The sequence below is a fragment of the Leopardus geoffroyi genome, chromosome D1 (assembly GCF_018350155.1).
Source record: "Leopardus geoffroyi isolate Oge1 chromosome D1, O.geoffroyi_Oge1_pat1.0, whole genome shotgun sequence".
Classification (NCBI taxonomy): Eukaryota; Metazoa; Chordata; class Mammalia; order Carnivora; family Felidae; genus Leopardus; species Leopardus geoffroyi.
This window is the reverse complement of record NC_059329.1, coordinates 1,605,681-1,631,466: the sequence shown is the minus strand read 5'-3', so window position 1 is coordinate 1,631,466 and position 25,786 is coordinate 1,605,681. Positions and strand designations below refer to the sequence as shown.

Here is a 25,786-nt window from a genome sequence, read left to right as displayed (position 1 = left end):
CATGAATGACTAAGTACAAACTTTCAAGACAAGCTGACTTGGTCCATTCTTCCAAGCAGGTTTTTCTCAGACCCTCAGGAGCAGCAGAAAGATAGGTAATGAAGGCGGCAGCCAGCTGAGCCCTCTTAGGAAGAGTAGCTAATTCCTCTGTTATCTCTGCAACCTGCACAAGAAAAGAGAGAGCAGGGGCGGGGATGGGGGGATGGATATGTTCTAAAACGTGAAAAGCATGACAGCTTCATAAATTAGAGTTTTGACTGTAGAAAAAAAAATCATTTGCCGGTTTAAAGTAATAACCCCTGTTGTGCATACAATTGTGAAAATGTAAAAATAGCCACAAGATCTCAGACCCTGCTGAAATTTTTAAAATGTATGAAATACCAACATTATTTGTAGAGATGAACATATTTTGTCATTGAAAGTTCATAATGGTTCCTATGAAGCAGAAATTTTATCCCAATTACAGTTAAAAACTGTGAATTAGCATCACTTTGGAAACTACAACTAAGTACACAGAGTAAGAGCAAAGGTACAAAACAAAATTTTAAAAATGCATGGAGATGCCTTAGTTAAAAGCACAGTGTGACTGCAGCAAAGATGTGAGCAGGCAAAGTAGCAACGCAGAAAAGGTGGAAAGAGAGAGGCAGAGCGGACTTGCCATGCACACAACGGAGCTTCTGCTATAACCCGGGGCGGTAAGGAACTACTGCAAGTGTTCAAACAGGGCAGACAGGGATAGAATGAGACTGGGTTTACAAAGATTATTCAGCTGACAAATGAGGAACCAACCAATTTAAGGGTCAGATAGGAGGGGGACAAGTTAGAGGAGAATTTAGGTAAATAAATAAACAAACAAACAAACAAACAAACTGGCACTAAAGACAGAAGACAAATTTGAAGGATACTTGCAAGTGGACATGACAAGCAAACAAGGAAATCTAACAGAGAGATTACTCGTAGTTAAACACAATCATTAATCAAAAAACTCCTAACAAGGGCACCTGAGTGGCTCAGTAGGTTAAGCAACAGACTTTGGCTCAGGTCATGATCTCGTGTCTCTGTGTGAGTTCAAGCTCCACATCAGGCTCTCTCTGGTCATCGCAGAGGCTGGAGCCTGCTTTGGATCCTCTGTCCCTCTCTCTCTCTGCATCTCCCCTGCTCATGCTCTTGCTCTCTCTCAAAAATAAACCGACATTAAAAAAAAAAAATTCTCAACAAACAAAAGTCCAGGACTTCATGGCTTCACAGGTAAATTCTACCGAACATCTAAGAGTTAACACCTATTTTTCTCATATTATGCTAAGTGAAATAAGTCAGTAGGAGAAACAGAAATACTGTATGATTTCACTTATATGTGGCACCTAAAAAACAAATGAATAGACGAAAAGCAGATTCAGCCCCATAAACAAAGAGAACAAACTGATGATTTAGGGGATGGACAGAATGGGTGAATGGGGGCAGGAGATACAGGATTCCAGTTAGGGAAGGAATAATTCATGAGAATAAATGGCACAACAACACAGGAAATCATAGTCAATGATATTGTGATTGCACTGCATGGTGACAAATGTAGCTGCACATGTGCTGAGCACAGCGTAATGTGTAGAGCTGTTGAATCACTATGCTGTATACCTGAAACCAACTTAACATTGTAGGTCAACTATACTCAAATAAAAAATTATAAAAAAACAAACAAAAATAGACTGCTCATCTCAAAGTATTTCAAAAAAATAGACAGGAAGGAAAGCATCCAAATTCATTCTAGGAGGCCAGCATTACCCTGACACCAAAACCAGACAAAAATGTAACAAACAATAAATAAAAAAATAAATAAAACTACAGGCCACTATCTCTGATGAAAAAGATGCAAAAATTCTCAAAATAATAGCAAAACAAATTCGACATTACAACTTAAAAAAAATCCCTTACCATGTTCAAATGGGATTTATTCCAGTAATGCAAGAGTGCTTCAATATTTGAAAATCAATGTGACACATATTAACAAGAAGGGTAAAAGCTACAGGATGATCGCAATAGACACAGAAAAATCATTTGACAAAATACAACACCCATTCATGACAAAAACGTTAACAAAGTGGGTTTAGAGAGAACATACCTCAAGATAAATAAAGCCGTTAATGAAAACACACAGCCAACATCATACACAAGGGTGAAAAACGGAAAGCTTTTCCTCTAAGACCAGGAAGAAGACAAGGATGCCCACTCTCAACACTTAGATTCAACATAGTATTAGAAGTTCTAGCCACAGCAATCAGACAAGAAAAAAATACATAAAAGCCATCCAAAATAAGCCATCCAAAAAAAGCCTTACCAAGCCTTCCTTGGTAAGGAAGAAGTAAAATTTGCACTATTTGCAGATGACATACTATACATAGAAAACCCTAAAGACTCCACCAAAAAATTATTAAATCTGATAAATGACTTCAATAATGTTGCAGGATACAAAATTAATGTACAGAAACCTGTTGTATTTCTGTGTACTAATAATGAGGTAGCAAAAAGAGAAATCAGGAAAACAATCCCATTTACAATTAACATTTTACAATGTTAATGTACAATTAACATTTTACAAAAAAAAAAAATGCCTAGAAATAAATTTAACCAAGGAAGTAAAAGCCCTACACTGTAAGACACTGATGAAAGAAATTGAAGATGACACCAATGAGAAGATACACCATACTCACTAACTGGAAAAATTATTATCATTGAAATGTCTATACTACCCAAAGCAATCTACAGATTCAGTACAATCCCTATCAAAATACTAATAGCATCTTTCACAGAACTAGAACAAATAATCCTAAAATTGCTAAGGACCCACAAATAACCTTCAATCACCAAAGCAATCTTGAGAAAAACAAAGCTGGAGATCTCACCATCCTAGATTTCATTGTATAACATTAACCTATAGTAATCAAACAGTACGATATTGGCAAAATAATATGCACACAAATCAATGGAAGAGAACACAGAGATCAGAAATAAACCCACACGTATATCACGTATATCACCAATTAATTTGTGACAAAGGAGGCAAGAATATACAATGAGTAAACGATGCTGGGGAAGCTGAAGAGCTAAATGCAAAAGAATAAAACTGGACCACTTTCTAACATCATACCCCAAAATAAAGTGCATTAAAGACCTAAACGGGAGACATGAAACCATAAAACTTCTAGAAGAAAACAGGCAGTAATCTCTTGGATGTCAACCATAGCAACATTTTGCTAGATATGTTTCCTCGGGTGAGGGAAACAAAAGCAAAAATAAACTAATGGCACTACATGAAACTAAACTGCTTTTACACAGCAAAGAAACCACCAACAATAGACAAAGGCTGAATGGGAGAAGATATCTGCAAATGACATAGCCAATAAGGTGTTAGCATCCAAAATACCTAAAGAATTAATACAACTCAATACCAAAAAATCCTAATAATCCAATTTAAAAATGGGCAGAAGACCTAAAGAGACATTTTCCCAAAAAAAGGCATCCAGATGGCCAACAAACACATGAAAAGATGCTCAACATCACTCATCATCAGGGAAATGCAAATCAAAAGCACAGGAGGTCTAACCTCACACCTGTTAGAATGGTTAGTAACAAAAGGCAAGTAATAACAAGTGTTGGCAATGTAAAGAGAAAGGAATCCTCTTGCATTCTTGGGTGGGAATATATATGGTGCAGCCACTGTGGAGAACAGTATGGAAATTCCTCATAAAATTAAAAAGAGAAATACCATATGGTCCAATAATCCCACTTCTGGTATTTACCCAAAGAAAACAAAAACACTACTTTAAAAGATAAATGAATCCCTAGGTTCATTGCAGCATTATATACAGTAGCCAAGATATGGAAGCAACCTAAGTGTCTGTCAATAGATGGATAAAGAAGATGAATGGACATGGGCACCTGGGTGGCTCAGTCAGTTGAGCATCCGACCACGGCTCAGGTCATGATCTCAGAGTTCATGGGTTCAAGCCCCACAATGGGCTCTGTGTTGACAGCTCAGAGTTTGAGGCCTGCTTCAGATTGTCTCTCCCTCTCTCTCTGGCCCTCCCCTGCTCGTGCTCTGTCTCTCCCTCTCTCAAAAATAAATAAACTTTAAAAAAAAAAAAGAAGATGAATGGATAAAGAAGTGATCAAAGATGGCAGTGGAGTAGGAGGAACCCAGGCTCATCTTGTGCCTCAAACACAACTAGATAACTATCAAATCATCTTAAATACTCAAAAATCGACCTGAAGACTAACAGAACAACCCAACAACCAAAAGCAGAGAAGAAGCCACAACGAAGAAAGTATAAAGTGTGGAGACGTGGTTTGGGGGAGAAACGGACTGCAGGTGCTGTGGACAGGAAGGAGCCATGGTCACAGAGAAGGGCAACAGAGAGAGAGAGAGGCACACACAGGGGAATGCACAAGGAGAACGATTCCACAAAGCCAGTGGCTTGGAAAACAAGAGGGGCAGATTCTCATGAGTTCTTGCCACCATCAGGGTTTAAAGCCTGTAGTTTCAAAGGTCAGAGGGCCTGGCTGGGATGAAGCCCGTAAGAGTTACCTGGGGAGAAGGCAGGCAAACAACCTGGAGGCGGACAGCATGGAAACAGGATCTGAAAAATGCCTGGGGCACACAGGGCTTCCCTGTGAGGCAGCATTGTTGGAGACACCTCTCCCTCCCAGGGGACAAAGGAGCTAGCTGGTGGCCTTCCCTCCCCTGCTTCTCAGCATCGACAGAGAGCCACCTGCGGTAAACAGCACAGCGCCCACACCAGTTTGCCTCAATCTCAATGTGGGGGGCCCCTTCCTCAGAGACAAACAGAAACCCCCACCCACACCATGTCTCCAAACCAGAGTGTTCTACAGGGCTTCAGTTCTGGTGGAGGTGGTGACAGGTCTCATTTCATAAGCAGAACAGAGCAAGCATAGTTAAAACGCTCCACGTTCAGGCCACGGACCAAACGCTGACCACAGCAGGCTAGGAGAGCATCTGCAGATGACTGGCCTGAAGGACAAAGCAGCCAAAACACAACAGCAGAGCACACGCAGCACATACTGAAGACAATTTCTTAAGTGCCAGACCCTGGGAACTACATGACCTTTCTTCATAAGGCCATTGCCTTCAAGAGCAGGATATATACTTTTCTGACACACAGAATAAGGCAAAGACTTAGACATAATACCAAGATGGAGGAATTTATCCCACATGAAAGAACAAGATAAGGCCATAGCCAGCTATCTGACAGAAACAGATAGAAGTAACATGCCAGATGGAGAATTTAAAGCAACAATCCTAAGGATAGTCACTGGACTTGAGAGGAGAATAGAAGAAATTAGGGAGACACTTACCACGGAGGTAAGAGAATTAAAAAAGAAGTAGAGATGCAGAATGCAATAAATGAGGCTAGAAATAGACTTCATGCAATGAACACAGGCTGGAAGAAGCAGAGGAATGAATTAATGACCTATAAGATGAAATAATGTAAAATAATGAAGCTGAACAAAAGAAAGAAGAATTACGGAATAGTAAAATAGACTTAGGGAACTCAGTGACTCCATCAAATATAATGGCACTCATATTATAGGAGTCCCAGAAGAGAGAGAGAGGGGACAGAAAATTTATTTCGAGAAATAATAGCAGAAAATGTCCCTAATATGGAGAAGAAAACAGACACCCACATCCAGGAGGCAGTAAAAACTCCCATAAAAATCAACAAAAGCAGGCCAACACCAAAACATATTCTAATTAAATTTGCAAACTATAGTGGTAAAGAGAAAAAATCTTAAAAGCAGCAAGACAAAAGAAGCCCTTAAGTTAAAAGGGAAGACCCATAAGGCTAGCTGGAGACTTCTCAACAGAAACTGGGGAAGACAGAAGGGAGTGGCATGATATATTCGAAGTGCATAATGGGGAAAATCCACAGCCAAGAATGCTCTATACAGCAAAGCTATCTTTCAGAATAGAAGGAGAGATAAAGAGTTTCCCAGACAAACAAAAACTAAAGGAGGTCATGACCTATACCAGCCCTATAAGAAATACTAGAGGGGACTCTTTGAGTGGGAAGGAAAAACCAAAAGTGACAGAGACAACAAAGGAACACAGAAAATCTCCAGAGACAATGACAAGACAAGTAACAAAATGGTAATAAACATGTATCTATCAATAATTACTCTGGATGTAAATGGACTAAACACTCCAATCAAAGACACAGGGTGTCAGAATGGATTAAAAAAAAAAAAAAAGACCTATCTATATGTTGCCTACAAGAGACTCACTTTAGACCTAGACACCTGCAGATGGAAAGTAAGGATGTGGAGAAATATTTATCACACAAATGGATGTCAAAACAAAGTCAGACTGGCAATACTTATGTCATACAAATTCGACTTTGATATTGTATTGTTTTTATCCTGCACTGGCCTCATGAAATGACTGAATGTATTCCCTCTATTCCATTATTTGTAATATTTTGATAAAGATTGTCATTAATTTTTTTTCAAATGTTTGGTACAATTCACCAATGAAACCATGTGGTCTTGGACATTTCTATGCTGGGAGATTTCTGATTCCTAATTAAAGTTTCATTCTGTTTTTAATTTTTATTTTTTGGAAAAATTGGTCATTGCTTTCAATGTTATATGTTATTGTCTATTCAGGTCACTATTATATTTATTTCTGATTTTTCTGTGTTACTTCCTTCCTCCAGTAAATTTCAGTTAATTTTCTTCTTTTTCTAGTTCCTTGTGGTATAAGGTTGTTTACTTGAACTTTTTCTTAATACAAGCAGTTATAGTGTAAATTTCACTTTAACATCTGCTTTTGTGGCATCTCATAGGTTTTGGAATATTGGTTTTTTTGCTTTGACACATATTTTGATTTGCCGCTTGATTTATTTGGCCCACTGCCTGTGCAACAGTGTTATCATTTAATACTTACATCGTAAATATTTAATATTTACGCTGTAGACTTTCCAGCTTTGTTTTGTTATTGATCTTCAGTTTTGTCCAATTGTGGTTGGAAAATATACTTGGTAGGATTTCAGTCTTCTTAAGTTTGTAATATTTCTCATGTCTCTTTTTATGTGATTCAACCAGGGGGATTCCTCTGTATGTACTCAAAGAAAATGTGTATTCTATTTTTCATGGATGGAATGTTTTATATGCATCTTTTAGAACCATATATTCTGAAGTGTACTCCAAGTAAAACATGTTCTTGTTGAAAAAAACCAGTAACTTTAACTGAGGGAACTCATTTAAAACAAAGCATATGAGAAAGGAGGTAGACAGGGCCATGGGGGAAATAGGTGAAGGGGACTGGGAGTACACTCCTCATGACAAGCACTGAATGATGATGTACAGAACTGCTGAATTACTGTACTCCATTCCTGAAACTAATATAACATTGTATGTTAACCACACTGAAATTAAAATTAAAAACTTACTATAAAAAAAGAGAATGAATAAAGAAGTTACACACACATGCACACACAAGAGAGTATTATGCAGCCATAAAAAAAGAATGGAAAAAATCTTAAAAAAAGAATGAACTCTGCCCATTTGTGACAACATGGGTGGGGCCTAAGAGTATTATGCTAAGTGAAATAACTCAAAGAAAACAAATTCCATGGGATTTCACTTACATGTGGAATCTAAAAAACAAACAAACAAACATACAAAGAAAAAAACAGAAACAGACTCGTGAATACACAGAACTGGTGGTTGCCAGACATGAAGGAGATTAAGAGGTACAAACTCGCAGCTAGAAAATAAGTAAGTCATGGGGATGTGATATACGACATAGGGAATGTAGTCCGTAAGACTGTAATAATTGTGTGGTGACAGATGGTAGCTAGACATTTTGTAATGTACATAAATGTTGAATCGCTATGTTGAACACCTGAAACTAATATAATATTGTAAGTCAACTGCAATTCAGTAAGAAAATAACTAAAAATAAAATGAAAATGAAGGCTGGACCAAAACAAAAAAACAAAAAACAAACCCCTAACAACTCAGCAGTCTGGAAATATAGCTTTGGTCACCACCATGGCATGGAGGACATTACTGAGACTAGATGAGACAAGCCCAGAACAGGTGCAGGGACAGGGGCTGAGGAAGGGAATGCTGAGGCACTCAAACACTCCAGGGTGAGCACAGGAGGGAATCCCGTCGGGAGGGGTCTAACTGGTTTAAGAAAAACGAACCTATCAACCAAAAAAAATGAGACAACACGGTAACAAAGTCAAAATAACAGATTATTTGTAGAAGAAATCAGTGGCCAGCACTGTCAAATCCTGAGCTTGCTGTCCTGGAAGGTGAAGTTCAGGGTAATCTCTGGAGAGAACTACGACGTTTCCCCTCAAGTCATCGTCACCCCTGCCTTTCCCTCCGTAACATATGCAACCGGAAGAGGAACAGGCCACAATGTCCAAAACCCACTCACATAAAAACATTCTGCTTAAAAATCAACTCACACAATGGCCATTAAAATCTAGGCCATTTATCCTAACCTAGTGGAAAGTTGAGGGATATTTCGCCCCTTTTTTTCTTTTTCTAACAAATACATTACAGATTTTTCTGTGTTTTAAAGGAAGCCTCTTTCTGACCTCTGTCTCTCTCAGACAAACCTGTGCGTTCCATCTTTTGTGCTCTCGGTCAAGCTGATTAATTAGCACTTCTGCGGCTTTAATTGTTTCCTGCGCTCTGCTCACTTCAGCTTCCAGCTTGGCGGCTTCTGAAGTCCTGCTCTGAAATCTAGGAAAACATTAAAATTTAATTAAAGGCCAAGGGGTTTAAGAGAGATTTGACTACATTATCCTTAGATACTAAAGTGAGCTTTTATATAAGAATTTAATTAACGATAATACTGCCAATATTTGTGTTTGAAGTATCATTAGCACGAACCAGGAGAACTGAAGCCCGGCTCTTACAGGGCCGCGACGTCCTGCTGCTTGCGGGCCAATTTCTCCATGTGACATTCAGAGCCCTGTCGGAAGACTGACCCGATCTGTCTCTTCAGTTGTACATCATTTGAGGCCAGTCCACCGCATGTCAATCTCTAGAAATTCTATTCTTCGGAAACACCCTGTCCTCTTTCTGCTTCTTCAGGGTGCCCCGTGTGCCTGGAATACATTCCAGCCCCTCTTATCCCTACCCCACCCCTCACTCTAACTCCTTGAAATCTCTATTTAACAAAAATATAAATAAAATTTTAAAACTCATTTCAAAAATCCAATTCTCTACCTACGTGCCTGTTTGTCCAAGTTTAAAACTGTGCTTTTAAATTATTTTCCTTAAGAAATACTTGTACGAATTTATTATTTTATCAAATAGAACAGTACTATTCCAGATTATTACCCAGTCAGTCCTTCAACAAATATGTAAGTACTTACAAAATGCCCCAGATTGTGACAAATATAAACAAAACAAAACAAAACAAGGGGCATCTGGGTGGCTCACACTGTGAAGCATCCAACTCTTGATTTTGGCTCAGGTCAGGATCTCATGGTTTGTGAGATCGAGTCCCATGTAGGGCTCTGCATTGAGATCACGGACCCTGCTTGGGATTCTCTCTCCCCCTGTCTCTCTGCTGCTCCCCCGCTAGCACCCATGCACTCTCTCTCTCAAAATAAGTATTTTAAAAGACAAAACAATAAACAGCAACAAAAAAAGCATGTCATGTCTCATGTAATCCTCAGAACCACAGTTCAAAATGAATATTATGATTCTCATCTTACAAAAATGAAGACTTAGACCCCAACAGATTATTTCACATTTCACCAATCATCAGTAGAAGATCTACAATTCATACACGGGTGTGTCTAAGCTCCATGTGGCCAACAGTGCATTTTATCACCTCTCTAAGTGCTCTACATACCTTGTTCTCCTGCACGTAGGACTAGACAGAACTGAGGTTTCCAGTATGGTGGCCACTAGCCACATGGGGCTTTTCAAATTTAAATTACTAAAAGCAAACAAAACTTCAATTCCTCGGTCGAATTACACACACTGCAGTGCTGGTGGCTACCAGACTGGATAATGCAGGTTACAGAACATCTCCACCATCTCGTCCGGTTCCATGGTGCAGCCTCACTCTAGCCCTGGGAACACGTACTACGTACTCACTCACCTCAACAATTCATTCTGTGGACACAGTTTTACCATAAATGTGGGCTGAATTAAGCCAACTTGCACATTTCTGTAGAAGTTGCATTAAAATGGCAAACGTCTCCATTTTGTCAGATTAGAATGTAAAATTGAAAGACCATACTCATTTTTCAACTACTCTTTTCTTTGGAAGTATCCCAGAAAAGACTGTCACTCACAACCCAGAGTCAGTTAAATCTTAGGGTTCAAGTAAATGATTATTAACCAGCATGAATTCATTCTTGATAATAACTCTAAAAATGGAAAATTCCTTTCTGTTTCACTTAAAATTAAAAGCTAATTCTCAAGGCTTTGAAAACAAGCCTTCCAAAATATTGATAGTATGACGTAGTGATTAAGAACAGGTACTTTACAGAGTTAGAAAAAACAACAATCTAAGGCTAGCTTTGTCATTTAGACTGTTCCACACAGACAAACCTTCCTAATCTGCACAATGAAAGAATACCCACCTCTGAGTCCTAAAAATAGTAAGTACGTAAAGTGCCTAGGGCAACATCTGACCCCTGTACAAGTGACTAACAAATGGAATCAAAACATCGCTACCACATGCTAACTACTCAATAAATATTTGACAATCGGTTGAATATGAAGCACTAAGGCTGAACATATGAAACTGAAAGGAATAATCATTTTCCCTACAGTTCTCAGTATCTGGAAAAAAGTGAAGTTTCTTTCATATAACTCTAACACAAAAAAATTCAGAAATATTGAAAACACTGGATTTATAGGTTTGAGGCTTCTTTTTGTTTTTTTTCTCTGTAAATTAATATATATAAACATAAATAGAGATCATTGTTTCCTGTATAGAGAAAAAATAGTTTTCAACCTGATGAATTTCTTTCTTGGTACAATAATTTGTATTTCTTCCACAAAAAGAGAAGCAAAATGTAACACACCACTTAAAAAAAAAGCATGCAATGGGGTGCCTGGGTGGCTCAGTTGGTCGAGTGTCCAACTCTTGATTTCGGCTCAGGTCGTGATCTCATGGTTTGTGAGTTTGAGTCCCCATGCCGGGCTCTGTGCTGACAGTTTGAAGCCTGCTTGGGATTCTGTCTCTCCCTCTCTGTCTCTCTCCCTCCCCTGCTCTTTCTCTCTCTCAAAAAAAATATAAAAATAAACTTTAAAAATTACAAAAAAAAAAGCATGCATTTAGAAAAGTTTTAGTCTTGGGGTGCCTGGGGGGCTCAGTTGGTTAAGCATCTGACTTCAGCTCAGGTCATGATCTTGGGGTGCTATGTCTGTCTGTCTCTCTCCCAAAAATAAACATTAAAATTTTTTTTTTAAAAACATAAGTTTTAGTCTTCTAAAGCTGTAAGCAAATGACAATATACATAATACTTAATCACATATCCTCCAGGTTTTTAAAAAATTTTTTAATGTTTATTTATATTTGGGAAACAGAGAGAGAGGTGGGGGGGGTGGTGCAGAGAGAGGACACACAGAATCCGAAGCAGGCTCCAGGCTGTGACCTGTCGGCACAGTGCCCAACACAGGGTTCGAACTCATGAATCCTGAGATCGTGGCCTGAGCCAAAGTCGGATGCTTAACCAACTGAGCTACCCAGGCGCCCCCGATATCCTCCAGTGTTTCAATCTTCACAATTTTTATAGGAAAACTGTCCTACAGTTGTTAGGATACCCACACCAGTATCTTCTATCCTACAGTCAAGAGCAATCACATGAGGCCAGAGGTACAGAAGAGGTTTTACAATCAATAATAGTCATAAATGGTCCTGAAACTTAAGTACAATACTGCATAAAGGAATATTTTTCTCAACACTAAAAGGCACAAAGTTAAGAGAAGACAAGTTTTTAAATGTGATCGCGCAGCCCCAGGAAGATCACCAAATAGGTTGGACTACAGCATCATTCAAAATAAAGGAGCCTGAAGCCCTAAGTCTGGAGACTACAGGTACACAGATACCAATGGAAACCCAGAGCATGAACTTGCTATGTTCTGTCCCTCTCGCTGGATTCCCCCAGGCTCAGCAATGTCTACAGGGACCGCTCCACAAATGGAGACCCCAAATATGTTTCCTCTTACCAAAAACATTTTTTTTAAGAAGAATACCTTCTACATTATTTCATATGCTTCCCCATTTTAGAGTAAAAATCACAAAAAGAAATGAAAATAATGATTATAACTAAGCTTTTCAAAACTGAAAAATCAGTTGAGGTATGTTCTCGAATACGCACAATGCAATTTTTTTTCAAAATACATTTTAAACTCAACTTACTTCTCTTTGAGCTCTGATACTTTCTGGCCGACAGAATTTAGAAGTTCCTCTAGCTTCCTTTTTCGGTCTTCAGTTTTCTTCAAATTTCTAAAACAATTCAATTTTATAAAACTTACTCTATTTTATATATCAACACCAGCAGAAGTAACACCTTCATATCCCTTCTAAAACCCTACCAAAATGGAACCAAGGGAATAAAAAGAAGATATACATGCACACAGATAAAGAGAACAGAAGAGCAAAGTACTGCAGTGGAATAATTTCAATAATTTTGAAAGGTGGTAACTGACATAATGGAATGCAAAAAGCTAAAAGTTGAGTAGCCGCAGGAAGAAAAGTCAAAAAGGAGAATTCCAAATGTTCAGGAATTGTGGACAATAGGTACTTAGAAGACAATAGAGCTAAATATAGAGAATTTTCTACTAGTCGATACAATAAATACATCAACCTCAGATTCCCTTGCCCACCGAGAAGGGACTATCCTCTTAATACATCCCAGAAAGGCAAACTTATAATCCCCACTCACTCCCTTCCACTCCCATCTAGGCAGAAAGTGTGAAGACTCTTCTAGAGACATGACTTACCTTCTCCCCTCAAAAATTCCCACAGTAGAGAGAGTCAAAGCATAAGTGACTCTTAAAAACTGAGAACAAACTGAGGGTTGATGGGGGGTGGGAGGGTGGGGAGGGTGGGTGATGGGTATCGAGGAGGGCACCTTTTGGGATGAGCACTGGGTGTTGTATGGAAACCAATTTGACAATAAATTTCATATACTGAAAAAAAAAATTCCCACAGTATCTGAGAGGTTGTCCTGTTATGACCAGTGCACACCGCTACGCTCTGCTGGGCATCCGTGCTTCGCACAAATCAAACACAGACCGTAAGGTGTCACACCCCAGCACCCCCAGCGTATCTGATTCAGTAAAGTCTGGATGGAGCTCAAAAATGTGCACTTTTAACAAGTGTCCAGGTGACACGGACACTGCTAGCTCAGGGATCACACTTTGAGAACTACTACAATAGAATAAGGCCTTCAAAATTGTGAGACTAAACCATTTCTTGCCCAGTACTATAAACCCAGTCCAATTACTGACCAGACAGAACAGCGTAACACAGATAATTTTAGACATGCAGGATCTCAAAACAGTTTTCATCCAATACACCCTTTCTAAAGTGCAGGATGTATCCTAGAAAAATGAAGGACGGAACTAAGAAAGACAAGGACCCCTAATAAGACAACACATCAGAAAAGAGATTCAGAGAAACAGCCAGAATCACAGTGAAGAGAGGTCCCCACAGATGGGAGCAGCAGCCTGGGGGAAGAACTGGTCCATGTTGGGACAGGGGGACAAAGGCTCTGGAAGGGATAATACTAAGAAAAAATACATACAACACATAGATCCCAAATATGCTTTAGCGTCTGATAAAAAGATTGTGGATAAATATGTGATATTAAACAAAAAAAAACCCCAATCAATTGAAAAAATGAGGAAATTATTAAGAATAATAAAAGATGTACAAGAAAGGAAATATACACATAAAATATATGTCTCAGCTGTGAAAAATATTCATATACACAAAATAACAAATATTTAACATCATTTATTAAACAAAAATCTGTGACAAACTAACACAAAAATGTAATTATAATTATACTGAGAAAACTAAGATGTTGAAACTGCTAAAATTCTCTTTGCCCAGAATAAGAATAGATGATGTCAAAAACTCATCAGTCAAGAACATAACATGGGAATACAAGCTGGTGCAGCCGCTCTGGAAAACAGTATGGAGGTTCCTCAAGAAACGAAAAATAGAACTACCCTACGACCCAGCAATTGCACTAGTAGGCATTTATCCACGGGATACAGGTGTGCTATTTTGAAGGGGCACATGCACCCCCATGTTTATAGCAGCACTATTGACAATAACCAAAGTATGGAAAGAGCCCAAACGTCCATCTGTGGATGAATGGATAAAGAAGATGTGGTATATGTACGTGTGTATGTATGTGTGTGTGTGTGTGTGTGTGTGTGTCTGTGTGTATATATATAGTGTATATATATATATATACATATATATATACACACACACATGGTGTATATATATATATATATCTATATATGGTGTATATATACATTACATATATACACACATGGTGTGTATATATATATCTATATATGGTGTATATATACATTACGTATATACACACATGGTGTGTATATATATATATATATATGGTGTATATATATATGGTGTGTACAAATATATATATATATATGTATATATATATACACATACACACACACACATATATACATACAATGGAGTATTACTCAGCAATCAAAAAGAATGAAATCTTGCCATTTGCAACTACATGGATGGAACTGGAGGGTATTAATGCAAGCAAAATTAGAGAAAGACAAATATCGTAGGACTTCATTCATATGAGGACTTTAAGACACAGAACAGATGAACACAAGGGAGGGGAAGCAAAAATAACATAAAAACAGGGAGGGGGACAAAACATAAGAGACTCTTAAATATGAAGAACAAACTGACGGTTACTGGAGGGGCTGTGGGAGGGGGGATGGGCTAAATGGGTAAGGGGCATTAAGGAATCTACACCTGAAATCATTGTTGTACTATATTTTAACTAACTTGGATATAAATTAAAAAAATAAATTTAAATCAACAAACAAAACGCTGACTTAGGAGCAATAGCCAATTAAAATTTTAAGCCCCAAAGTAAATAGTTAAATTGCCCCCCTACTCAGACAGACTATGCTTTGAAAAATACATATGACACGTTTCTTAGAACTTAAAAGAAGAAAAGAAATTCAAAAGTCCTAAATCTCCAAAACCTACTTCCTGTATGTTAATATTACTCCTTCCCCAAACTCAAGCTCTCTGTGGAAGAACCTCTCCCAACAATACACAATGGACAAGGGAAAAAGACAGTGGGTCCTACCCTCCATCTGCTTCTAATTGTTTTCTTCTGCCCTGTTTAGTATTTAATTTTATATAATTGACCCATGTTATATGTTTTAATGTTGTCAGCTGCCTTTTTAGATGTAAACAAGAAATGAAACATAAATATATCTGAATAATTAACTCAGCCATTAAAATGATGAAAATAAAGGTCAGACTTATTTCTATTTTATATGTCACTTACGATTCTAATGCTGCCTGTTCAGTTTCCAAAGGCTGGATCCGTTCCAAGACGTGGGAATACTGGATGTTCGCTTTAACCCACGCGGCCAAAGGAGCCGCCGCAGTACTGGCTCGCTTCGCGTTCTGAAAAACCCATCACGAGTTATCCAGCACCCAGACTTAATTTCAAATAAAAGCAAAGCTAATTCTAGTCTGTCTTATGTAGGCCTTTATTTAATAATTTATCTCCCAAAATAAAGTGTTTGGCTTATAGCTAAAATAACAATAAAGTGTTAATTTCATTAAGGTAATCTAGAATTTTTGCTTCAGTTAGTGATTTTGAACTACATAAATCTTTAATATAATGATATTTTAGTGACCAAAGTGTTCCATTAGCCACATTCCTTATTATAAATTATTATAAATTATTATGTCTGTCCACAATGATGTTCAAGCATCAATTCTTCCTCCTCTGTACATGGGACACAACTTTATTAGAAAAAGCAATTCGGAACCATTGCTATTAGTGCCAGAGACAATGCACATGACATTTTGAATAAGAGATCTCAAAAAAATACCAGAATCATGTAACTGAACCTATTCACTGAAAAGAGACACAAGAATCCTAACAGAGATATCTGGTCTTATCTAACAAACACACAGGAAGAAGGAAAAGCAGACCAGGCAAGTTGGAGGTTAAGAAATGACAGACTGAGAATTTACAGCACAAAGATTCAAAAACCACTTATGACAATAAATGTGCACCCCAGAGCCAACCTGGATTCCGGTCCACCCATTGGTAAATGCTTCTGACACGTAACATCTGCAGCTTATTTTTTTTTAACTTTTGGTTTCCAGGCAATATAAATAATCGATAACTTAAAGTTATCACATTTTAACAAGCAGAATATTATACAGTGTGGAAAAGGAATTGGCGGCATAACTGTTAACAATTACCTTTGAATCAAAAGATCCTTTATTTTTATAAAGAAGTTCTTCAACACTGTGTCTTATCTCCTTTGGAATATTTCGTGCGTCAAAGGTTGCTATGTCGTCTCTCACACCTCTTTTCGCAAGGAAACTAAAATTACAGCATATTACTTAAAGTGAGGCTAAGTAACATTTGCTATTTCTGATGAACATACCAATGTCACAAAATGGTACATACAATACGTTCAATCTGTTAGTTATCAAACAACAGGGTACTAATGTATCCCAGCTTCTAATGCAGTATCTGTCGTTTCTATAGACGACGAGGAAGAGCTCCAGGAAGATCCACCGCAGCCTTTCCTGGGTTCTGTGAACAACTTGGAGCAGTGAAATGAAGGGGTCACAGTCCTTTCATTTTACCCACATCCCTTTCTGAGAACCACCAGGTACGTGCACGTTCTAGGAGATGTCAGACAAGTTCCTGACTCTTTTCTAAGAAAGGTATTTTCAGCTGTGCCCTCGACCACATCCCCTTCCCATCTCTAGACAGGAAAGGACTCTACTGTTAACCTCCATGCTACCGCGGACCACGCATCGGAACGAAGCCCATCATGCTGCTGCAACGTAAGCTCCGGAGCTATCTGGCTGCGTATTTAGTTATCACACAGCCTCTTCTCTTCCAGCTCACATCTGTACTGTTCCGGGGCTCCCGCCTCCTGTTTCTGTCCTCTGACCCTAACAATAGTGGCTATATTTTCTTCGTCAGTGAATCACAGTAAACGCAATGCTCTGTAATGTGTGAGGACCAAAGAAGTGTATTTACTGAGATGTTCTTCAAGATTTCCAGGCATTCCTTTCTCCTCTTTGGACACTTAAAATAATCCCTTATTATGGGTAAAAACATAGATGTTGTATGGTTTTATAAAGTATCTTGAAATATGATGGCAAAGGGTATACTAGGTAATTAAGGAAACAGTGTGAAAAGCAACAAAAGAAATATTTAAAAATAGGAAGGATGGGGCGCCTGGGTGGTTCAGTCGGTTAAGCGTCCAACTTTGGCTCAGATCATGGTCTCACGGTTTGTGAGTTCAAGCCCCGTGTTGGGCTCTGTGCTGACAGCTCGGAGCCTGGAACCTCCTTCGGATTCTGTGTCTCCCTCTCTCTCTGCCCCTCACATTCTCATGCTCTCTCTCAATAATAAATAAACATTAAAAAAAATACAAAAATAAAAATACGAAGGATGGGTGCCTGGCTGGCTCAGTCAGTAGCCAGGCAGGCACTGTAGTCAGTAGTCACAGTCAGCGTGTGACTCTGGATCGTGGGGTTGTGGGTTCAAGCCCTACACTGGGTGTAGAGATTCCTTACAAATAAAATCTTTAAAACTAAATGAATAATACATACATACATAAAAATGTGAATGTGTACTTCATAGGGGAAATAATAACATTCTTCACAAATTCAAAAACTTACCTTTTCATGCTCACCCAAGATGTATCAAAGATCCCCATCAGCCTTAAAACACCCTCAAGAATGTCTCTGATGATGTCAGGTGGCATGCGCAGTGAGCGAATTTCTGAAAGAGATTCTGGCTTGATGTTTCCAACTGCTAGTTTAGCTTCATTGACTAGAGGCTAAAAAGACAAAGGGCTTTATTACTTTCAAAAATATGTATATAAAAATCATTACCTCTTTACAAATTATTGAATATTTGTCATTTTATTAAAAATAACTGTAGGGGGCGCCTGGGTGGCTCAGCCGGTTACGCATCTGACTTGGGCTGAGGTCATGATCTCAGGGTTCCTGAGTTTGAGCTTAGCATCCAGCTCTGTGCTGACAGTTCAGAGCTTAGAGCCTGCTTCGGATTCTGGGTCTCCCTCTCTCTCTGCCACCCCTCCCCCACTTGCACTCTGTCTCTCTCTCTCAAAAATAAATGTTAAAATTTTTTTTAATAACTCTAGTTACTAATATCCTTTTTCTTCAAATATCAAAATGCTTTAAAACACGCAAAATACAAAATCTTTAAGTTCTTACCACCATAACTGCAATAGTCTAATTTAGAAAATTCAATTTGTTTTGAGACAATTTGCTATTTTTTCCTTCAAAATTTTATTTAAATTTTAGTTAACATGCAGTACACTATTGGTTTAAGAAGTAGAATTCAGTGATTCATCACTTACACACGATACTCAGTGCCCATCATCAGGTGTCCTCCTTAGTGCCCATCTCCCACCCACTCCATCAACCCTGTTTGTTCTCCATCATTAAGAGCCTCCTGGGGTTTGTTACCCTGTCTGTCCCCCTCCCCTCCCATACTTTTTTTTTTTTTTTTGACAGAGAGAGAGAGAGAGAGAGAGAGAGAGAGAGAGACGGAGCATGAGCGGGGGAGGGGCAGAGAGAGAGGGAGACACAGAATCTGAAACAGGCTCCAGGCTCTGAGTTTGTCAGCATAGAGCCCGATGCGGGGCTCGAACTCACAGACCACGAGATCATGACCTGAGCCGAAGTCGGATGCTCAACCGAATGAGCCACCCAGGCGCCCCATCCCCTCCCATACTTTGATCTGTTTTGTTCCTTACATTCCTCATACTGGGAAGTCATATGGTATTTGTCTTTCTCTTATTTCACTTAGCATAATCCACTCTAGCTCCAACCACGTTACTGCAAATGGACAATTTGCCATTTTCAAGAGGCTCCTTATATTCTAAGACAAGCTGGCTAACCTAGTGAGGAACCAAAAAAAAAAAAAAAAAAAAAAAAAGAGCCTAAGACTTTGACTTGATTTCCCTACAATGCATTTTTCTTCTCAGACAACACGGCTTGTGAAAAACAAAGATGGTTTTTGATGACTATTGGTTCATTCACTGACTTTACCTGGTGGACCCTCCATCCTGCTTCTCTTCTATAAATAATACCCTGATTGAAAGCCACACTTGGTAATATTGTTAGAAAATAAGTCAACAAGTAATGTTTGAACTCCTAGACACCACTGGTAGTCAAAAATGGCTCTTACCATTTTTCGGGGGTTTTTTTTTTTCATGTTTATTTTTATTTTTGACAGAGAGAGCACGAGCAAGAGCAGGGAAGGAGGAGGGTCAGAGAGTAAGAATCCCAAGCAGGCTCTGCACTGACAGCACAGAGTCGGACATGGGGCTCGAACCCACAAACCGTGAGATCATGACCTGAGCCAAAATCAGACACTCAACTGACGGAGCCACCCAGGTGCCCCACGAAATTTCCTTTGTAGCTTACCTGTACTTCTTTTAACTCATCGTCAATTTTGTTTTTTCTTTCTTCAATTTTAACAACTTCTTCTGCTATCTTGTGCTTCAGTCTTTCAAGTTCTGTCTTTTGCTCACTAGCATCCTATAGAAGTATTTATAAGGCATTCCAATTAATTTTAATGCACTCAATATTTAAAAGCATAGTATCAAAATAAGTTACTTTAAAATAACATCTTCTATTAAATATTTTTGTCATGTTAATTGACATAAGAGTTTCTAAAATGCCTGGGAAACCAAACATATAATTTACTGTATATGTACCATCAGGAGGTTTCTCTGCTTTATTTTAGTTTTTTCTGAATAGCAAAGCAATAAATGCTATTTATATAAAAATCAACTCAGAAATGCATAATGTATAAAATTATCATAATACACATTTAACACTTGCAATAAATAACCCAGAGAAGTGAGTACTATCATGTTCATTTCATAAACTAAAAATAAATTCTTCTATAATTCTAACAGTAAAGACTAACTCTTAGGGACTAATTACATTATATTGCAAGTTTGTGTTTCTACACTTTTAGACAAAAATTAATTGAAATCATGACAATAATATGATGGTGAATAATCAACAAAAATTACTACAGATTCAAAAAACACTAAGTCATGAACTCTTTGTTCCTGAAAGCAAATATCAAGGGTCCCACCTACATGAAAATGCTATGAATCGTTGTGAATGTCCATATTTGGTTTATCTGTACTAACTGAAAATCCAAAGAGGAAATCCGTCAAGAAACCTTTCACAAGTGCTCACCTCAGTGGTTCTCAACTCGATTACAATCACAAGGAACGTCCTGTGTTCTATTGCCAAATATATTGAAATAGTCTGGATGCAACTGAGGCACAGAACTGTTTAAAGACTTGTCAGGTGGCTCCAATCCGTGGCCCAAAAGGAGACTCGCTGAGGAGTGGACCCTTGCTTCCCCTTGCCCTTCCCGGGAGGCACCTTCCACACCAGCTCAGGTGGAACTGTCCCCGGGCCATAAGCCTTCCCACCTGCACATCTCCCCCTCGCTGCTCAGGAGGAAGTCGTTTTCTCCACCTCCACATAAGAGCCGCCAAAGGCCCGGCTCATGTGTTTCTTGTTTTATTAGCCTACTCTACCAACTGGAGGTTCTCCCTATTCTGAGATTTTATAGCATTTATTTCTTGTTTTTCTTATGTCACAAACCTAGAGCTGCAAGCTTTGGAAATTACACAGTTGGATACTTAAGCTCTCTGTCCACGCTATACCTTTTTATAACAGAAAATGTCAGCTATTCATAATTAAGAACAATTACCAACTTACGAGATGCACAGTGATTCTTCCTAGTCTCTGCTAGGCAATACAATTAGCCACAGTCTTAGGAAAACCTCTTCTAGGAAGGGCCCAGACAGAGAAAGGTCATGGCGGCCAGCGTGCCCGACTCCAGCCCACTAGTGTGAGACCACACAGGCACACAGGGCTGACTATGCCCCTCTAGTAAACACACAGTTACCAACACTATTATCCTCTACAGAGCTTTCACTTTTTTCATATTCCAAATTACTCTTTAAAGGTAAGTATTTGACAGATTTTTTTAAACAATAAATATAGCTGGCTGCTTTACAAAAAATATCCGTATTAATTTGGTTCCAAAATACCCTGAGGAAAAAAACATGCTAAAGTTTTATAATATGAAAATTACATTTGATTTTCCTATTACATTACTCACCAGGTCAGGTACTCAATAACATTATCTTGGAAACACTGAATGTGTACCTAATCGTCAGGTTTCTGGAAATGTTACTGCCTTTGACCACATGCATCAAAGATGGTCTTAACTGGGCCACTCGGGACCTTCCAGACAACCCTCCCATGAAACTCACACCCCCACAGTCCATCCAACCCTCAGATCGCCAGTGAGGACGAGCACACTTAAGAAGAAATCTTCTTTATCATGCTACTGGAAGTCAAAAGAAAGCTGGAGTAGCCATACTTCTATCAGACAAACGACTTTAAATTAAAGGCTGGAACAAGAGATGAAGAAGGGCATTATATAATAATTACAGGGTCCAACCATCAGGAAGAGCTAACAATTATAAATGTCTATGCGCCAAATATGGGAGCCCCCAAAATATATAAAACAATTAATCACAAACATAAGCAACCTTATTGATAAGAATGTGGTAATTGCAGGGGACTTTAATACTCCACTGACAACGATAGATCATCTAGACACAGGACCAATAAAGAAGCAAGGGCCCTGAATGATACATTGGATCAGATGGACTTGACAGATATATTCAGAACTCTGCACACCAAAGCAACAGAATATACTTTCTTCTCGAGTGCACATGGAACATTCTCCAAGATAGATCACATACTGGGTCACAAAACAGCCCTTCATAAGTATAAGAGAATTGAGATCATACCATGCACACTTTCAGACCACAATGCCATGAAACTTGAAATCAACCACATGGAAAAGTCTGGAAAACCTCCAAAAGCATGGAGGTTAAAGAACACCCTACTAAAGAATGAATGGGTCAACCAGGCAGTTAGAGAAGAAATTAAAAAATATATGGAAACAAATGAAAATGAAAACACAACAATCCAAACGCTTTGGGATGCAGCGTAGGCAGTTCTGAGAGGAGAATACATTGCAATCCAGGCCTATCTCAACAAGAAAAATCCCAAACACAAAATCTAACAGCACACCTAAAGGAAATAGAAGCAGAACAGCAAAGACACCCCAAACCCAGCAGAAGAAGAGAAATAATAAAGATCAGAGCAGAAATAAACAATATAGAATCTAAAAAAAGTGGAGAGCAGATCTATGAAACAAAGAGTTGGTTTTTTGAAAAAATAAACAAAATTGACAAACCTCTAGCCAGGCTTCTCAAAAAGAAAAGGGAGATGACCCAAATAGATAAAATCATGAATGAAAATGGAATTATTACAACCAACCCCTCAGAGATACAAGCAATTATCAGGGAATACTATGAAAAATTATATGCCAACAAACTGAACAGCCTGGAAGAAATGGACAAATTCCTAAGCACCCACACACTTCCAAAACTCAAACAGGAAGAAATAGAAAACTTGAATAGACCCATAACCAGCAAAGAAATGGAATCAGTTATCAAAAATCTCCCAATAAATAAGAGTCCAGGACCAGATGGCTTCCCTGGGGAATTCTACCAGACATTTAAAGCAGAGATAATACCTACCCTTCTCAAGCTGTTCCAAAACCTAGAAAGGGAAGGGAAACTCCCAGACTCATTCTATGAAGCCAGCATTACTTTGATTCCCAAACCAGACAGAGACCCAGCAAAAAAAGAGAACTATAGGCCAATGACCCTGATGAATATGGATGAAAAAATTCTCAATAAGATACTAGCAAATCGTATTCAACAGCATATAAAAACAATTATTCACCATGATCAAGTGGGATTCATTCCTGGCCTGCAGGGCTGGTTCAATATTCGCAAATCAATCAATGTGATACATCACATTAATAAAACAAAAGATAAGAACCATATGATCCTGTCAATCGATGCAGAAAAAGCATTTGACAAAATTCAGCATCCTTTCTTTTTTTTTTTTTTTTTAAATTTGTTTTTTTCAACGTTTATTTATTTTTGGGACAGAGAGAGACAGAGCATGAACGGGGGAGGGGCAGAGAGAGAGGGAGACACAGAATCAGAAACAGGCTCCAGGCTCTGAGCCATCAGCCCAGAGCCTGACGCGGGGCTCGAACTCACGGACCGCGAGATCGTGACCTGGCTGAAGTCGGACGCTTAACCGACTGCGCCACCCAGGCGCCCCAGCATCCTTTCTTAATAAAAACCCCCAAGAAAGTTCAGGATAGAAGGAACACACTTAAACATCATAAAAGCCATTTATGAAAAGCCCACAACTAGTATCACGCTCAATGGGGAAAAACTGAGAGCTTCCCCCTGAGATCAAGAACATGACAGGGATGTCCACTCTCACTGCTGTTGTTTAACATAGTGTTGGAAGTTCTAGCATCAGCACTCAGACAACAAAAGGAAATCAAAGGCTTCAAAATTGGCAAAGATGAAGTCAAGCTTTCAGTTTTTGCAGATGACATGATATTATACATGGAAAACCCGACAGAATCCACCAAAAGTCTGCTAGAACTGATACATGAATTCAGCAAAGTCGCAGGATACAAAATCAATGTACAGAAATCAGTTGCACTCTTATGCACTAATAATGAAGCAACAGAAAGACAAAGAAAAGGATCTCATTCAGAATTGCACCAAGAATCATAAAATACCTAGGAATAAACCTAACCACAGATGTAAAAGATCTGTATGCTGAAAACTATAGAAAGCTTATGAAGGAAATTGAAGAAGATACAAAGAAATGGAAAAACATTCCACGCTCATGGATTGGAAGAATAAATATTGTTAAAATGTCAATACTACGCAAAGCAATCTACACATTCAATGCAATCACAATCAAAATTGCACCAGCATTCTTCTCAAAGCTAGAACAAGCAATCTTAAAATTTGTATGGAACCACAAAAGACCCCAAATAGCCAAAGTTATTTTGAAGAAGACAACCAAAGCGGGAGGCATCACAATCCCAGACTCCAGCCTCTACTACAAAGCTGTCATCATCAAGACAGCATGGTATTGGCACAAAAACAGACACATAGACCAATGGAATAGAATAGAGACTCCATAATTGGACCCACAAATGGATGGCCAACTAATCTTTGACAAAGCAGGAAAGAATATACAATGGAAAAAAGACAGTCTCTTTAACAAATGGTGCTGGGAGAAATGGAAAGCAACATGCAGAAGAATGAAACTAGACCACTTTCTCACACCATTCACCAAAATAAACTCAAAATGGATGAAGGACCTGAATGTGAGACAGGAAACCATCAAAACCCTAGAGGAGAAAGCAGGAAAAAAAACCTCTCTGACCCCAGCCACAGCAATATCTTACTTGAAACATCCCCAAAGGCAAGGGAATTAAAAGCAGAAACAAACTATTGGACCTCATGAAGATAAAAAGCTTCTGCACTACAAAGGAAACAATCAACTAAAAGGCAACCAACGGAATGGGAAAAGATATTTGCAAATGACATATTGGACAAAGGGCTAGTATCCAAAATCTATAAAGAACTCACCAAACTCCACACCCGAAAAACAAATAACCCAGTGAAGAAATGGGCAAAAGACATGAATAGACATTTCTCTAAAGAAGACATCCAGATGGCCAACAGGCACATGAAAAGATGCTCAAAGTCACTCCTCATCAGCGAAATACAAATCAAAACCACACTGAGATACCACCTCACGCCAGTCAGAGTGGCCTAAGATGAACAAATTAGGAGACTACAGACGCTGGAGAGGATGTGGAGAAACAGGAACCATCTTTCACTGTTGGTGGGAATGCAAACTGGGGCAGCCACTCTGGAAAACAGTGTGGAGGTTCCTCAAAAAATTAAAAATAGACCTACCCTATGACTCAGCAGTAGCACTGCTAGGAATTTACCCAAGGGATCCAGGAGTGCTGACACATAGGGGCACTTGTACCCCAATATTTACAGCAGCACTTTCAACAACAGCCAAATTACGGAAAGAGCCTAAATGTCCATCAACTGGATAAAGAATGGATAAAGCAGTTGTGGTTTATATATACAATGGAATACTACGTGGCAAGGAGAAAGAATGAAACGTGGCCTTTTGTAGCAACGTGGATGGAACTGGAGAGTGTGATGCTAAGTGAAATAAGTCACACAGAGAAAGACAGATACCATATGTTTTTACTCTTATGTAAATCCTGAGAAACTTAACAGAAGGCCATCAGGGAGGGGAAGGAAAAAAAAGTTACAGAGAGGGAAGGAGGCAAACCATAAGAGACTCGTAAAAACTGAGAATAAACTGAGGATTAATGGGGGTGGGAGGGAGGGGAAAGTGGGTCATGGGCATTGAGGAGGGCACCTGTTGGGATGAGCACTGTGTGCTATATGGAAATCAATTTGACAATAAATTTCA

At 38.8% G+C, this 25,786-nt stretch overlaps 1 protein-coding gene across 15 annotated transcripts in view; it reads right to left on the bottom strand.

Moving 5' to 3' along the window:
* Nucleotides 1-25,786, bottom strand: part of DYNC2H1 (dynein cytoplasmic 2 heavy chain 1) — a 347,379-nt gene that overhangs the window by 212,033 nt on the left and 109,560 nt on the right. For all 15 annotated transcript variants that reach the window (XM_045486606.1, XM_045486612.1, XM_045486608.1 and 12 more), the window contains 7 exons: nucleotides 19,751-19,864; nucleotides 17,972-18,132; nucleotides 16,529-16,652; nucleotides 15,594-15,715; nucleotides 12,422-12,508; nucleotides 8,646-8,772; nucleotides 22-163 (listed from right to left, as the gene is read on the bottom strand). In XM_045486606.1, coding sequence (XP_045342562.1) covers nucleotides 22-163; nucleotides 8,646-8,772; nucleotides 12,422-12,508; nucleotides 15,594-15,715; nucleotides 16,529-16,652; nucleotides 17,972-18,132; nucleotides 19,751-19,864 — 877 coding nt within the window. The remainder of the gene's footprint in view (nucleotides 1-21; nucleotides 164-8,645; nucleotides 8,773-12,421; nucleotides 12,509-15,593; nucleotides 15,716-16,528; nucleotides 16,653-17,971; nucleotides 18,133-19,750; nucleotides 19,865-25,786) is intronic.